General features: G+C 39.8%; 2 protein-coding genes across 3 annotated transcripts in view; both read left to right on the forward strand.

Annotated features, from left to right (window-relative positions):
- Positions 1-6,716: 6,716 nt before the first annotated feature.
- On the forward strand, positions 6,717-9,541 carry clic3 (chloride intracellular channel 3). Its single transcript, XM_036588008.1, has 6 exons — positions 6,717-6,829; positions 7,768-7,877; positions 8,025-8,150; positions 8,304-8,410; positions 8,507-8,682; positions 9,023-9,541. The coding sequence occupies exons 1-6, from the start codon at positions 6,794-6,796 to the stop codon at positions 9,185-9,187; spliced, it is 720 nt and encodes a 239-aa protein (XP_036443901.1). The 5' UTR covers positions 6,717-6,793; the 3' UTR covers positions 9,188-9,541.
- A 670-nt stretch (positions 9,542-10,211) lies between these two features.
- The window catches only part of pnpla7a (patatin-like phospholipase domain containing 7a), a 29,622-nt gene continuing 26,158 nt past the window's right edge, over positions 10,212-13,675 (forward strand). For both annotated transcript variants that reach the window (XM_036587844.1, XM_036587845.1), the window contains exons 1-4: positions 10,212-10,413; positions 11,602-11,648; positions 12,564-12,632; positions 12,860-12,947. In XM_036587844.1, coding sequence (XP_036443737.1) covers positions 11,604-11,648; positions 12,564-12,632; positions 12,860-12,947 — 202 coding nt within the window. In that variant the 5' untranslated portion in view covers positions 10,212-10,413; positions 11,602-11,603. The remainder of the gene's footprint in view (positions 10,414-11,601; positions 11,649-12,563; positions 12,633-12,859; positions 12,948-13,675) is intronic.

Below are 13,675 nucleotides of genomic sequence, written 5' to 3' on the forward strand. Positions count from 1 at the left end.
ATCACACAGCTCGTGTTAAAAAGTGTTTCTCTTTAGTATTCATTCCTGAACTTACTAAGCATATACCCAATAGGCGTGTCACAGTTTGGTTCATTTTGTCATTGGGGCATTCTAACATCGCAGTGGCAAATGGAGTATAAGTGTTTGTATGTAATTTAAGTGTAAAATGTAGTCTGTTATAGTGAGTAGAAGTAGTAACACCACTAACAGAGTCACACTGTATGTAGAAAGTTACAAATATTGAATTCATGTTGTTATTTTATTTCAGTTTTCAAATCATGTTTCAAGAGTAAAACCGCTCACACAGTCTTTTTGTGGCACATGAAGCTGTCAGCATTTTGGTCAAATTAATCAGAAATATAAAAAAGATTTAACTAACTGTGAACTTCTCAAATTTAGTCTTTCTTCCTCGGATATCCGTACAAGTCATCAAAGAGGAAGAAAAGGTTTTTTTTTACTATGACATTTAATGTTTCTGTAACCCCACTGACATGACATTACCTGGAAGGGACAACCAGTAAATAGAACACAGAACACACAGATATAGCTCTCTGGTTTATTCTTATTTTGAGCTCATTTTAATTGCTGTAACCTTTTAAATTACCAAGAGCTGTCAGTTGGTCCAGCTTTCCATTCAAATCTTTTGTCAATTTCTGCATAATTTAGTGGTTAGACCAAAGTCATTCAGAGTGGTTTCATGAAAAATAGTGAATTGTAGAGAAAATGACTCAGATGTTTTTAACAGTGGTGGTGACAGAAACCAGGGGTGGCCATGTCTGCAGCACAAATAAAGCCATTTTATTTGCTATCCAAAACCACCAGTGAACTTACACGTCTTTTGAGTTTTTATGTCATTGAAAATAGTACAAAGACAACATATCAAATGTTGAAACTGAGAAATTTTATTGTTTATTGAAAAATATTTGCCCATTTTGAATTTGATGCCAACAACACGTTCCAAAAAAGTTGGGACAGGGGCAACAAAAGGCTGGTTAAGTTGTGTAATGCTAAAAAAAACACCTGGTGGTTGATTAGCAACAGGTCAGTAACATGATTGGGTATAAAAGAGCATCCCAGAGAGGCTGAGTCTTTCAGAAGTAAAGATGAGGAGGGGTTCACCACTCTGTGAAAGACTGTGTGGGCAAATAGTGCAACAATTCAAGAATAACGTTTCTCAACGTAAAACATCAAACAACTTTAGCTTTTCATAATCTACAGTACATAATAACATTAAAATATTCAGAGAATCTGGAGAAATCCCTGTATGTAAGGGACAAGACCAAAAAACAGTATTTGCTGGCTGTGATCTTTGGGCCCTCGGGCAGCAGCGCATTAAAAACAGACGTGATTCTGTGGTGGAAATCACTGCATGGGCTCAGAAACACTTCTGAAAACCACTGTCTGTGAACACAGTTCGTCGCTACATCCACAAATGCAAGTGAAACTCAGTGAAAAACACAAAGAAGAAACTGTACACAGACAGGATCTAGAAATACTGCCACCTGCCCAAGGTCATTTTAAGTGGACTGAGGCAAAGTGGAAAAGTGCTCTGTGGTCCGACAAATCAACATTTGAAATTCTTCTTGGAAATCATGGACTATGTGTCCTCCGAGCTAAAGACCACTCAGCTTGTTATCAGTGCACAGTTCAAAAGCCAGTATTCATGATGGTATAGGGGGCATTAGTGCACATGGCATGGGTGATTGACACATCTGTGAAGGCACCATTAATTCTGAATGATATATACAGGTTTTGGCAAAATATGCTGCCATCCAGACAACGTCTTTTTCAGGGAAGGCCTTGCTTATTTCAGCAAGACAAAGCCAAAGCACATTCTGCATGTATTACAGCAGCATTGCTCCGTATTAAAAGAGTCCGGGTGCTAAACTGACCTGCCTGCAGTCCAGACCTGTCACCACTGAAAACATTTGGAGGGTTATGAAATGAAAAATATGACAAATGAGCCCTGAACTGTTGAGCAGCTGAAATCTTGTATCAAACCATAACGGGAAAAGTTATTAACTCTTCAGTTCCCAAACGCCTACAGAGTGCTGTTAAAAGAAGAGGTGATGAAACACAGTAGTAAACATGCCCCCGTCCTAACTTTTTCTGAACATGTGGTTGGCATCAAATTTAATATAGGCATATATTTTTCAAAAAACAATAAAATCTCTCAGTTTTAACATTTGGTATGTTGTCTTTGTAGTATTTCCTTTAAAAAGTATGGTTTACATGATTTTCATATCATTGCGTTCTATTTTTATTTACATTTTGCACAGCGTCCCAATTTTTTTGGAAATGGGGTTGTATATTGTGGCATCTGCCACGCGCCGTGCTGTCGTGGGGAGCTTAGTGCTGAAAAGGGGCATTTGTTGAAGTAGTTGTTGCTTATTGAGTTGTGTTTGGGGAGGGTGGGCTTTTGTGTGTGAGTTTGTCCACCCTCCTCGTATGTCATGTCCTCCTGCATTACTCCCTCCTCATGTATCATGTTGGGGCAGCACTGGACTGAGCATTTCTCTGCCTTGGTTGAAGTGCCTGCTCAAAATAAAAGGGCATTTTCCCAAATGCACAAGGCGTTCCTTGATTTCTATTGTGCTAATGCTACACGTTTTCTTTGGGGTCTGTTTTTCTTTCACAGTGCATGTGTGCACCATATCTCAAAGCTTGTGAAAAACAATATCTCAGCTATCAGGCAACCATTTTGTTTAATGGTTTTCTGTGGAGTAGCTTTTAGATGCATTGAATTCTGACATTTCTCTAAAACCGTGCATTTTACAGTAAACCGCTCAGCATGACTTTGCTTATCTCCTAATGATTGATTATGCAGAAATGTTTAAAACGTTGGTGGAATTCCCCTTTACGGATAAGTTTGCATTGTTCTTCATGTTGTTACAGGATAATAAGCACACTAGTGAACACACACACTAGGGGACAGTGAGCACACAACCTTAGGAGGTTATAAGCCTTGGAATTGAAGGGGTTAAAGTTGTGAAACTCTATTTTCCCCCACAATGGTAGAATGAACCCATTGCAGTCATGAGTTTATAAAGCCTGGCCTGTGGCCTTCAGTAAAATTGTTTAAGGATTGATATTTAGGCCTAAGTCTTTTCTGGACAACAGGGGTCTTTATGGATTTTGGCTGTATTGCTGCTGTAACAGAAGAGATTTGCCACCCTGGGACAGAAAATGTACTCAGTTAAGTGGGTAGAGCTTTTCTTTATTGTAGCTACACAAAAAGCAGTAATTAATATCTATCATAACTTTGAGCCATGCATGTTGCTGCTTGCACGTAGCTGTTCAGATAACAGAACTTAAATGTCATAATAATGTGTCTCTCACTGAGACTGTCACACCTTACTCATTCACACCCTTGTGTCCTGTTTATGCTCTGCATAATTAGCACATCTACTGTTTAAAAAAAAATGCTGCACCTTGAAGTATGGCTTTCAGCTCTGTAACATCAGAGGCATTCTAGTATCAACAGTGACCTGTTATGGGAATTGTGCACCGTCACCAAGGTCAGATATTTTTGATGTACATAATGTTCTTCCTGATTACCATAAATACAGATACAAATATCAGTATGAAATACTGATTAAATCTCAACATCTGTCTGATTCAAATATCTCTACAACTACAATTGTGAGAGGTACAATGATGACGAAAGATGAATTTAGATCAGTCTGGTCTTAGGAACCATCAGTAGACCAGTACTGGTGGACGTGAGAGTATGAAAAGCCATGCCAGTGAGACTGTTAAATTATTTAAATGTGAGAAACAGGGTATTATATTTTATTTGTTGTGAAACAGGAAGCCAGTGTACTTGATGGAGTGCTGTACGTGCTAGATGCTTAGTAGAGAATAAGGACTCTTGCAGCTGAATTTTGAAAAAGTGCACGTAAAACTGATAAAAGGGAAATTGCAGTTGTGAAAGTGCGAGATTAAGAAAGTATGAACGAGAGTTTCACCATCTTTCTGAAGTAAATGTTGAAGTTGGGCGATGTTGCGTAGTTGTTGAAAGATTGTCTTGAAAGATTTTGTTTTCTCTATTAGCTTTTTCATTTTAGATTTGGCCATGAAATGTCAGAATAACGACTAAAATGAAATGACAAATAGCAGTTTTAAATTTATTTTTATTTTTGTCACAAATAGCTCGTGCTCATGTGAAAAATGAAATTGCAAATGTAGGTATTTCATTTCATTTTCAATTTTGGCAGGATATTTGTGCAGATGTTTGGAAAAAGAAATGGCAAAAACAGGTTTGAATTTACATTTTATTGTTTTAATTTTAATTTCTTTTTTGGCTGGATTTGCCTCCCATACTGGCCAAGGGGAAGCATACAAAAAGAGGGGACCAAGGACTGATCCTTGAGGGACACCTTGTATTACAGTGGCAGTGCAGGATTAATGAACATGAGATAAGATGTACCAGAAAGATATATAGTACTTAAACCAAAACATAAGCCATGCCAGAAGTTACAATGAATGAAAGAGGGAAGAGAGAAATGTCATGACCAACTGTATTGAAAGCTGCCCTGAGATCTAAAAGAATACGTATGGTGAGGGCACAAGTGTCAGCAGGTTTGACAGGAGCAGTCTCAGTACAGTGCAAAAGGCAGAAATATGATGGAAAGGTTCACAAAGAATGGAGTTGATAAGATCACTTTGCAGTTAAGAAGCAGCCACACTTTCCAACAGCTTGGACAGAAATGCGATATTAGAAGTCATAGGGTTGTAATGATTCTCCAAATCCACAGTTTGGTTCAGACCTTGATTTCTGAGCCATGGTTTAGATCATACCTCCTTTCTTGTCTTGTTCTGTTTTGTTTTTGGTGGGGGGGGGGAAACAGAGAAAAACAGGGAAAAAAATTCTGGGTTTTTTAATTAAATCACCAACAATTTAGAACAGTAAAGAGAAAGGCACTAAAAACATGGTAGCAGCATGCCCTTCCTTTGAACAGAATAATAATTTTGTGATTTACATGTTACAGTGTTAATTGTGAAATACATTAATAACATAATGAGAGCTCAGCAGGCTGCACCAGCAATGGCAGACGGTTGGTATTGGAAGGGGTGGAATCACGGTTTCAGTCTTGCTTTCAGAATCGTTACACCCAGTGTAAAATACACACTGGTATTCAGGGGGTCCAATACTGGTTGGCTAATCTAGCATGTGTTGGCTAATCTAGCATGCCAACACACTCGCCATAGTGGCACTGATGCCAGCAACAAATGGCAACAAAATGTTTGGTTTAACAACTTTTCTTTTAGAAATGCTTTTTCCTAGTTTGGCCTTCCACACATTAATTGATATTTTATACATCTCCTCTTGTGCCTTCGGTTTGAGAAATGAGTAACAATACACTCTTTCCACCAAACTCTTGGGAAACTGGGCGAGTTTTCCGATTTACAAATACGCCATGGCACATTGTAAAGTTATACAGAGGTATCCTGGGCATAATTACAGGCTATGAAGGACCAGCTGGGTGAGCCTTTCTGCTACAGTGCCACCCTGAGGCAGACCAGGGCTGCATCTCTAGTTAGCCAAGAATACCAAAGACAGATACAAGCTTGCTGATTATCGTTGAAGCAGCTAAACAATAACCTGATTTTGAGAGATTCATGGGGTCCAAGTGATTACATAGGAGGTCCTGGACCCCCCAGGTCCCCTGTATTTCACACCTTGGTTACGCCTCTAGAAATCAATCTACAGTTACAGTGTTCATTACAGCCAAGGCCTGTGTTCTTGAGAAGAGGTGTCACTGGCTCAGCTTTTAGGGTCAAATGAACCAAACCAGTCTCAGGGCATTTGTTAATGATTTGGGAGATGGGGTCTAACTGTTAAATTTTTTATGTATTTATTTTCAGAGTTTTCATAAGTAGGGATGATTGTCAGGGACCAAGTTCATCACTGGACGTTCTGCCTCCAGAGATTCCACCTGATATCGTACAGTGACAGTGAATTTGGCCAGTATTTGGGCTGCAGTTTGGCCCAGTTTGTGTTTACTTATACTGGATGCCAGCCTTTTTAAGCCTAACCCTTATATAACCCTTATATACTTGCTTGCAACCCCTGTGAACTAATTAACAAATGCCTTGAGACTGATTTGGTTCATTTGACCCTAAATGGTGAGCCAGTGACTGCACTTCTCAAGAACTCAGGCCTTGGCTGTAATGAACACTGTAACTGTCGATTGATTTGTAGGTGTGTAACCAAGGTGTGAAATACAGGGAGTACTGGGGGGTCAAAGACCTCCTAATTCACCTCTTATAGCATAAGAAATGCAAGATTTTGACATACGTAAGGAGTACTAACAATTAGGACAGTGCCATTGCAGTCACCATAGTCTGGTTTTGTCAGTGTGTGGATGGTGGAGACAACTGGGAGTGAAACAGCAGGAGTGCTGATAAGTCTTGAAACATGTCTGTGACTTTACCAAGAGATATTGAGAGACAGGTAGGACAGGTCGGTCCAGGTATTCTGAATGCTCAAGACTCATGGGGTGTGGTGATAGATAGGAAGCTAAGAGATAGAAACTGTCAAGAAAGCGAGAGAAAAGGAGAGAAAGACGTGGACTGGGATAGTAAAAGCTTGTTTACTGCTTTGAAGGAGAAGTGCTGTTCGATTTTTGGACATACTGATCCAGAAGGACTACTCTTGGAGAGGCCACAGCAATTTAACATACCTGGTTATCCACACCTATTAACAAAGTGATGTAAACATCGCCCCTGGGTTGGCTAGTGAAGGAGATTGAGGTTTGACAGCTGAAAGACTACAGAGGACGAGAGAGAGATGGCAGAAGCACCAAAGATGGAGCTCTTCATTAAGGTCAGAGCTTAACTTATTGCAAGGCATTTCTGGTTGACATTCAAAATCAGTGCAGTTTGGAAGACAATCACTTCCCTGTTGTTACAGTGTAGTAAGTCTAGCAAATTGATTGTGTTTTTAATGATGATATTTATGGTAGTTTTGATTAATCACTTGCAGCGCGTTACTAAATGTAACTGAGTGACTCATTTTAAAAAGAGGGACAAAGATTTGAGGCTTGTTCAGACTACAGACTTCAGTTTGGTTTGTCCTGTGCTTTGGCCTCTGGTATACATGCTTGCACTTCCTGACATACTTGTGACGGAATTCTACTGATAATCTACACCACTAGTGACTGGAATCACTGAACCCTACCAGAAACAAAACACAAAACAGAAAAACCCAAAGAACGTGGAGTCTCACACTGGTCACACCCTTTTACTGGAGAAAAGTGACTCGTGCAACGGAAGGGATTAAAGGAATGGGTTGCTTAAAAATTTTCTATTTCAAACATATTAAGTGCCTAAGACATTATTTAGTTTTACACTAATGAGCTAATGTACTAATATAACTAAACGTAATGGAGGTCTACGTAGCCAGAGAACATTCTAGGTGACATAAACTTTTATATATTAACCTCATAGCTTTCAACAAAACTTTGCCCCAAACTTTGGACACCAAACATGTCTTAGCCAATCAACTGTGTTTGTGGAAAGCGAGAAATTGTGTCCATTGTGTCCATTGGACATGGTCATTAAAGGAACTATTCCTTTAAGCACATCCATTTACATCCATAGTAAAGCCAATGAATATATTATGGTATTATGGAATACATATTTATGTTTTATCTGTAACATGGGTTTCTTCAAATGATTTATTTTAGTGGTTAAGTCTTTTATTTTCTGAATTTGTTTTGAAACGGGGCTTGATTTTAAGAGATTACTGTTCTGTTACCACAGGCAAGTGATGATGGTGAAGGGGTCGGCAACTGTCCATTCTGTCAGCGGCTTTTTATGATTCTCTGGCTGAAGGGAGGTAATTTCACCCTCACTACTGTGGATATGAAGAGGTGAGAGAGACACAGAAGTAATATATCATCAGTAAGCAAGTGATTAAGGGCCGAACACAATTGTCTTCATGCACTGATGATCGTAGAAGTTGGTGTTAGTTTATACTAGAACTTTACCTTTTGATCTTCTGTGGTTTTGTTCTGTAGAGCTCCAGAGGTCCTGAAGGACTTGGCTCCAGGCTCTCAGCCCCCTTTTCTCATCTATAACGGAGATGTGCACACTGACACTAACAAGATAGAGGAGTTTCTGGAGGAGACCTTAGCACCCCCACAGTGAGTGTTAATGCAGAAAATATGTGTTATTATTAACCAGAAATATAAATGCATTTACAAACTGCATTGACATTCCTGGTGAATAACACTTTAATCTTCCCAAGAATTCAGACTCTACTGATACATAATCACATGAAACGTTTGTATTTACAGATATCCCAAGCTGTGCTGTCGCTATAAGGAGTCTAACCGTGCTGGTGACGACATTTTCCACAAGTTCTCTGCTTACATCAAAAACCCAAATCCTGGACTCAATGACAGTGAGAACTGTTTTGCATGCTGTACCATCCCATCTTTCTTTGTGCACATCACAAGCCTTCATATGCCAACAAACCTGTAATTGTATGTATTTCCAGTGCTGGAAAAGAAATTTCTGAAGAGTCTGATGAAGTTGGATCAGTACTTGCTCACCCCACTTCCATACGAGCTGGACCAGAACCCTGATGCATCCCAGTCAACCAGACAATATCTAGACGGGGACTCCTTCACTCTCGCCGACTGCAACCTTCTCCCCAAGCTACATATTGTCAAGGTTCTCAAACACCCTATGTCTGTCAACCCCTTTTTCTCTATGTCTCTATCCCCCCAGGACTGCCTGGATTTCACTACTACACTCCTAGAAATCAGTCTATAGTTACAGTGTTCATTAGAGCCAAGGCCTGGTTTCTTGGCTATACCGTTATAGCAAATGCAGTAGGGTCAGTATGTGGCAGAGGATGAAAGGTCTGCATAATGCACATTCAATATTTACAGCAACCAAGTCCCCATCCAGCTGCTGTTACAACAGCCAACTATATAGAGGTTGTTGTTGGAGGACTGCACTGGATCTATTGTGTTAACGTGCTGTTTCCTTTCTTTCTTTCTTTCCTCAGGTTGTATGTAAGAAATATCGTGACTTTGCGATCCCAGAAGCACTCAAAGGTCTGACCAAGTACCTGGAGAAAGCCTACCAGCGGGACGAGTTCCGCTGCACATGCCCCAACGACTCTGAGATCCTCCTGGCCTACCAGTCAGTGGCCAAATACCTCAACAAGTAGAACTAGATTGAGCACAGGAGGAGATGGGTAGGGTTTGGGAAGGGAATGGTTCTGAGAAAGCTCGAAGGCAAAATTAATGTATACATAATAACATGGGTAGCATATCATCTGGGTTGTGAGGGTGGAGGCTGTTTTTCTACAGAATTACACTATGTGCATTGTGAATATTATTTTCTTGTTTTGATTTGTACCATTGTTCCAATACTTTGTCCCTTTATGTTATGTTATATATTACTTTTGACCCACATGTACATTGTCTTTGTGGAATCAAACATTTGTACAATTTACAGAGTGAAATTATGTTTTCATTGTGACATTTTACAGTGTGTGAAATAAAACTGCATGACTTTGAAATGTTGTGACCTATTGTTTTTGTGAAAAAAAAGCTCTGTACAGTTATAACCTGCTTTGTTTGCTGGTTATGTGAGTTGAGTTAGGCTACTTCTATCTTTATTTTCCATTTACACCCTTTTTAATGTATTTATTCAGCCAGGCTGGACATTCTTGGGTTTTTACATTTGATCTATCTCATCTCGTTTTGCTGTCAAAGAACTATGCCAAACTGGGTGCAGCCAAACAACAGCGCCTCTGGCTGGCTCGTACAAAAATTATAAGTAATATAACGTAGACGGCACATGACTGTTCAAGTGAATGGGGCGAAAAGGAGTTAAGTCTGTCGTCAGCCGCTTCGCCCCGCCCCCGTCTCCCGGGGCAACAGCAGCAGCTTGTGCTGAAAGACTGGACAGAGCGCTGAACAAACTCGAAACAAGATGATTTCGTTCTTAAAATTAGCCCACCGGGAAACATGTTTAGGCTCAAAATACTCACAAGACCCTCACAATGACATAAATTACCACAACGTTGCTGTAATTATAAACGGGGTGAAATAATCGCTAAAGTTTAGTGAAATGGGCAGAATTCCCGCTTGTTTGAACGGAGGCTCGAGTCACTGTAGTCTGCTTAAGTGGGGAATGAGCGCCCCCCTCTTCCGTTCACCAACACCACGTGATTGCGTTCCCGGAAATATTATGACATGGCGGCTCTCGGCTTCTTTAGATAATCTATGGCATTATGGATCCTCTCTGTGCGCGAGTAAACAACCAATAGTCACATAGCATACTGAGACCTCCAGCACTGCAGAGGGTGTTGAGTGTGTAGGGAAGGAGAGCAGCCTGGAAAAGTTTACAATGAAGTGAAGTTCAGAAGGACATTCAGAAGTTGTACAAGTAAGCGTTCGCTGTGTATGTGTGAAATATGTTGCTTGTAATCTCTGAATTAATGTGTTAGAGGTTTCCAGTCTGTCTTACACGCCGAGCTGTCAGTGTTCTGCAGCCAGTTTAGCAAACTAGCTGACTAGCTAATGCATTTACTGTGTTTGACAGGTAGCCAGCTCACAAACTAGCTGGATATTTTGCGTCTTCCACTTCACTTAATGTGTTAAAAGTGTTTAGAAATAGTTGGCTAGCTAAAGTAAAGCATGGCAAAAAGCCTTATCTTCAGTTATGGGCAGTTACGATGACGTTAGCTGTCCACCTCGGCAGTTCAGCTCTACACTAATGAAGCCCTTAACGTTTAATCGTTTTACAACATCGTGTAAGATGCACATTGATTAGTAACACGCAAACTAAACTGCAGTTCATATCCACAGGATAGGGATAAATTCACTGTGGCACCGTGCCGCATATGACACTGCCTGTAAATCATCTATCAGCCTGCATTAAAGGGGAAATCCACCGATTTTTCAAAATTTCTGTGCAGTTCAGTGGTTGAAGTATAAACAGTCATTCAGACTGGTTTGATGTGAATTGGTTCATTTGCAGAGAAACTTACTGACTCAGTTTTCTTTACAATAGACGTTTTATTTACTATCCAAAACCACCAGTAAACTTGCACGTGCGAGTTTTTTTTTAATGTAACGTTAATGATGGTAAAATAGTGGAAAATCTGAAATAACAAGTTGAGGCTGCGAGGCTGTTTCGCCTCACAATACCCTGCATGTATTCCTCCGCCATGAATGGATTAAAATATTTTGATTAAAATACATTTAAAATACAGAAAAACTTTATCACTAACCTACTGTAAAACTATGTCGCAGATGTCAGGATTATTATTCATAACCATTTTATGCAAAAGCTTTTAGAGGCATTAAACTCTTCAGACATCTGCCACCACTATGAAATATCACCATCATTGTGAAAAATTCTGACTCTCTTAAGTTTCTCCAGAACAGAGCATTTCACACCAAAACACTTGTTTGTTTACATGCTAACCATTTAATGATGCGGAAATTTTGAAAGATTGGTGAAGTTTCCGTGTAATGTCAATTAAAGCTAGAAATGTAAAATGTAGTTTAGCTCCTGTTATTACCAGATTGTGAAAAACAAAATGTCATTATGGACTCTCTCTGCTTGTAGAAATGGGTGAATCAGAAGAACCAAGCGAGGACCAATGCACTTATCCAGTAAGTAATCCTCAATTCAGCTGATTCTTTAATGGACAGGTTTATTTATGTATGTGCTGCATATCCAGGCAGATCAATGACAGATTTACGTTCTCAGATTCCAGAAATATTTTTGTGAGGTTTGCCTCAAGAAAATACATGTCAATACATATATTGTATTATATTATATTATATTGTATTGTATCGTATTATATGATATTATATTGCCTCTTTAAACAAATGTAAGATTGTGTGTTTTTGAGAGGGCTGCTGTGCCTCTCCTGAAAGCAGGAAGGAAACTGGCTGAGCAAGAAATTGTTTCCTTGAGTGAAGTATTTTCTGTGGTGTTGTTCAAAGACAACTATTTTTGTTATTTGGCTTCAAAGAGGCCTCAGAGGCTTTGAAACGTGAAGCTCAGGAGATTAAAGTCCCTCGATCATGGAGAAAACAAAATGTCCTCTGATGCACTATGGAAACATTGTTAAAAGTTATGAAACGTACCATGCAATCCCCAGCACGTACAGACCACACATAAGAGCAAGCTTCGAATTAATCATGGTTATGATTGGCTGAACCACAAACACATTTACTTATGAATTTGTGTTGAAGTGATAGTGTTGTTACTGCAGATGGTCTGCCGAATTATTGGAGTAGAAAAAGATTAAACGTTGTGCTGTTCCTGGCTGTCAGGAAGCGATTGCGGTTCTGACCATCCTGAGAATTTCAGTTTGAACCTCACACATCGATACATTTCAGCCTGGACTGCGTTTTGAATGAGGCATGATATAGGACAGCTGTTCAGAACGACGGCCATTTACACATATCATTCTTAAAGACACAGTAACGAAAACAGCCTGTTCGTTTGTAAGGGATAAAAGGGTTAATAATTAAACATTTGAAATACTGAACTATTTATGTTGATGTGTTTTGCTCCAGATCATACCTGGGAGTGACTTTCGTGCCCGCTTGCAGGTGTTTGTGGAGGAGAGGATGCAAACCACCATGGTATCAAATCTCTCTGACCGTAGTCCATCTCCATTACACAGACTTTCCCTTTTGGGAGCTAGAATTGCTGATCAGTTAATGCTACAGTAAATCATTGACTGCACTCACTGATTACTGCAGATAACAGCACATCAGATTTATCACAAGCACATAATGCTTTTTGTTTGATTGTTTTCTAAGAAGCCTCTGCAACTGGATAACACTGTAAATTCTGCTCTTTGTTGCAGTTGACGGGCATGTTGATTGGGGCCGTGGTGGCCGTGTGCTTAATAGGCATCTCTGTGCTCTTCCTGTATCGCAGATACAAACTCGCAAGTAAGTTTGAGCTCTAGTTCAAAACCTTGATCTGTACAGCCTCACCTAGTGAAAGCTCTCCTTGTTTCTAAACTGGGTGTGGTGGCCAGTATTATGGACAAACCTCAGTTCCAAAAAGGTTGGCACAGTATGTGAAATGCGAATAAATACGGGAACAGTGATTTGTAAATCCACTTTGACCTGTATTAAAATGAAAAGTACAGAGACAGTATTTATAAAAAAAGGTTGTGGTTACGTCTGGGAACATTGTGAAATCGAGAAACATCTTAAACAGGCGCTGTAAACATGCTTGAGTATAAAAGCTGTGTTCTAAAGCCTAGACTGCGTTTCTCGGCCGCTACCTCATAGAAGGCCGTTCCCAAGTGAAGGACCCTGCGTATACAGCATAGAAATGCAGCCTACGTTCTGAGTGATTTCGAGGATGCAACAGATGTATCCATCCCGATCTTCGGTTACCCGTAGTTCTCTGCGCACTAACGACGAGGAGGAAAAAAAAACAGCACCGCGAAAATGACTGAAAACAAAGCCATTGGAGCAGAGTTTGTTTTAAAATGTAAGTTGTTCACGTCCTTGAATTCATCTTCGTTACCTTATGAAGTGTAAAATGACTGATTAATTAAAGCATTCATCCATATGTCATATCGCCCATATATCGTATTTTATTTAGAAGTATTTGTGTAAATATATGTATAGTAATCTGAGAGTGCGTCTGCTAGACTGGCCTGCCC

This window comes from Colossoma macropomum, unplaced genomic scaffold (assembly GCF_904425465.1).
Source record: "Colossoma macropomum unplaced genomic scaffold, Colossoma_macropomum, whole genome shotgun sequence".
NCBI lineage: Eukaryota > Metazoa > Chordata > Actinopteri > Characiformes > Serrasalmidae > Colossoma > Colossoma macropomum.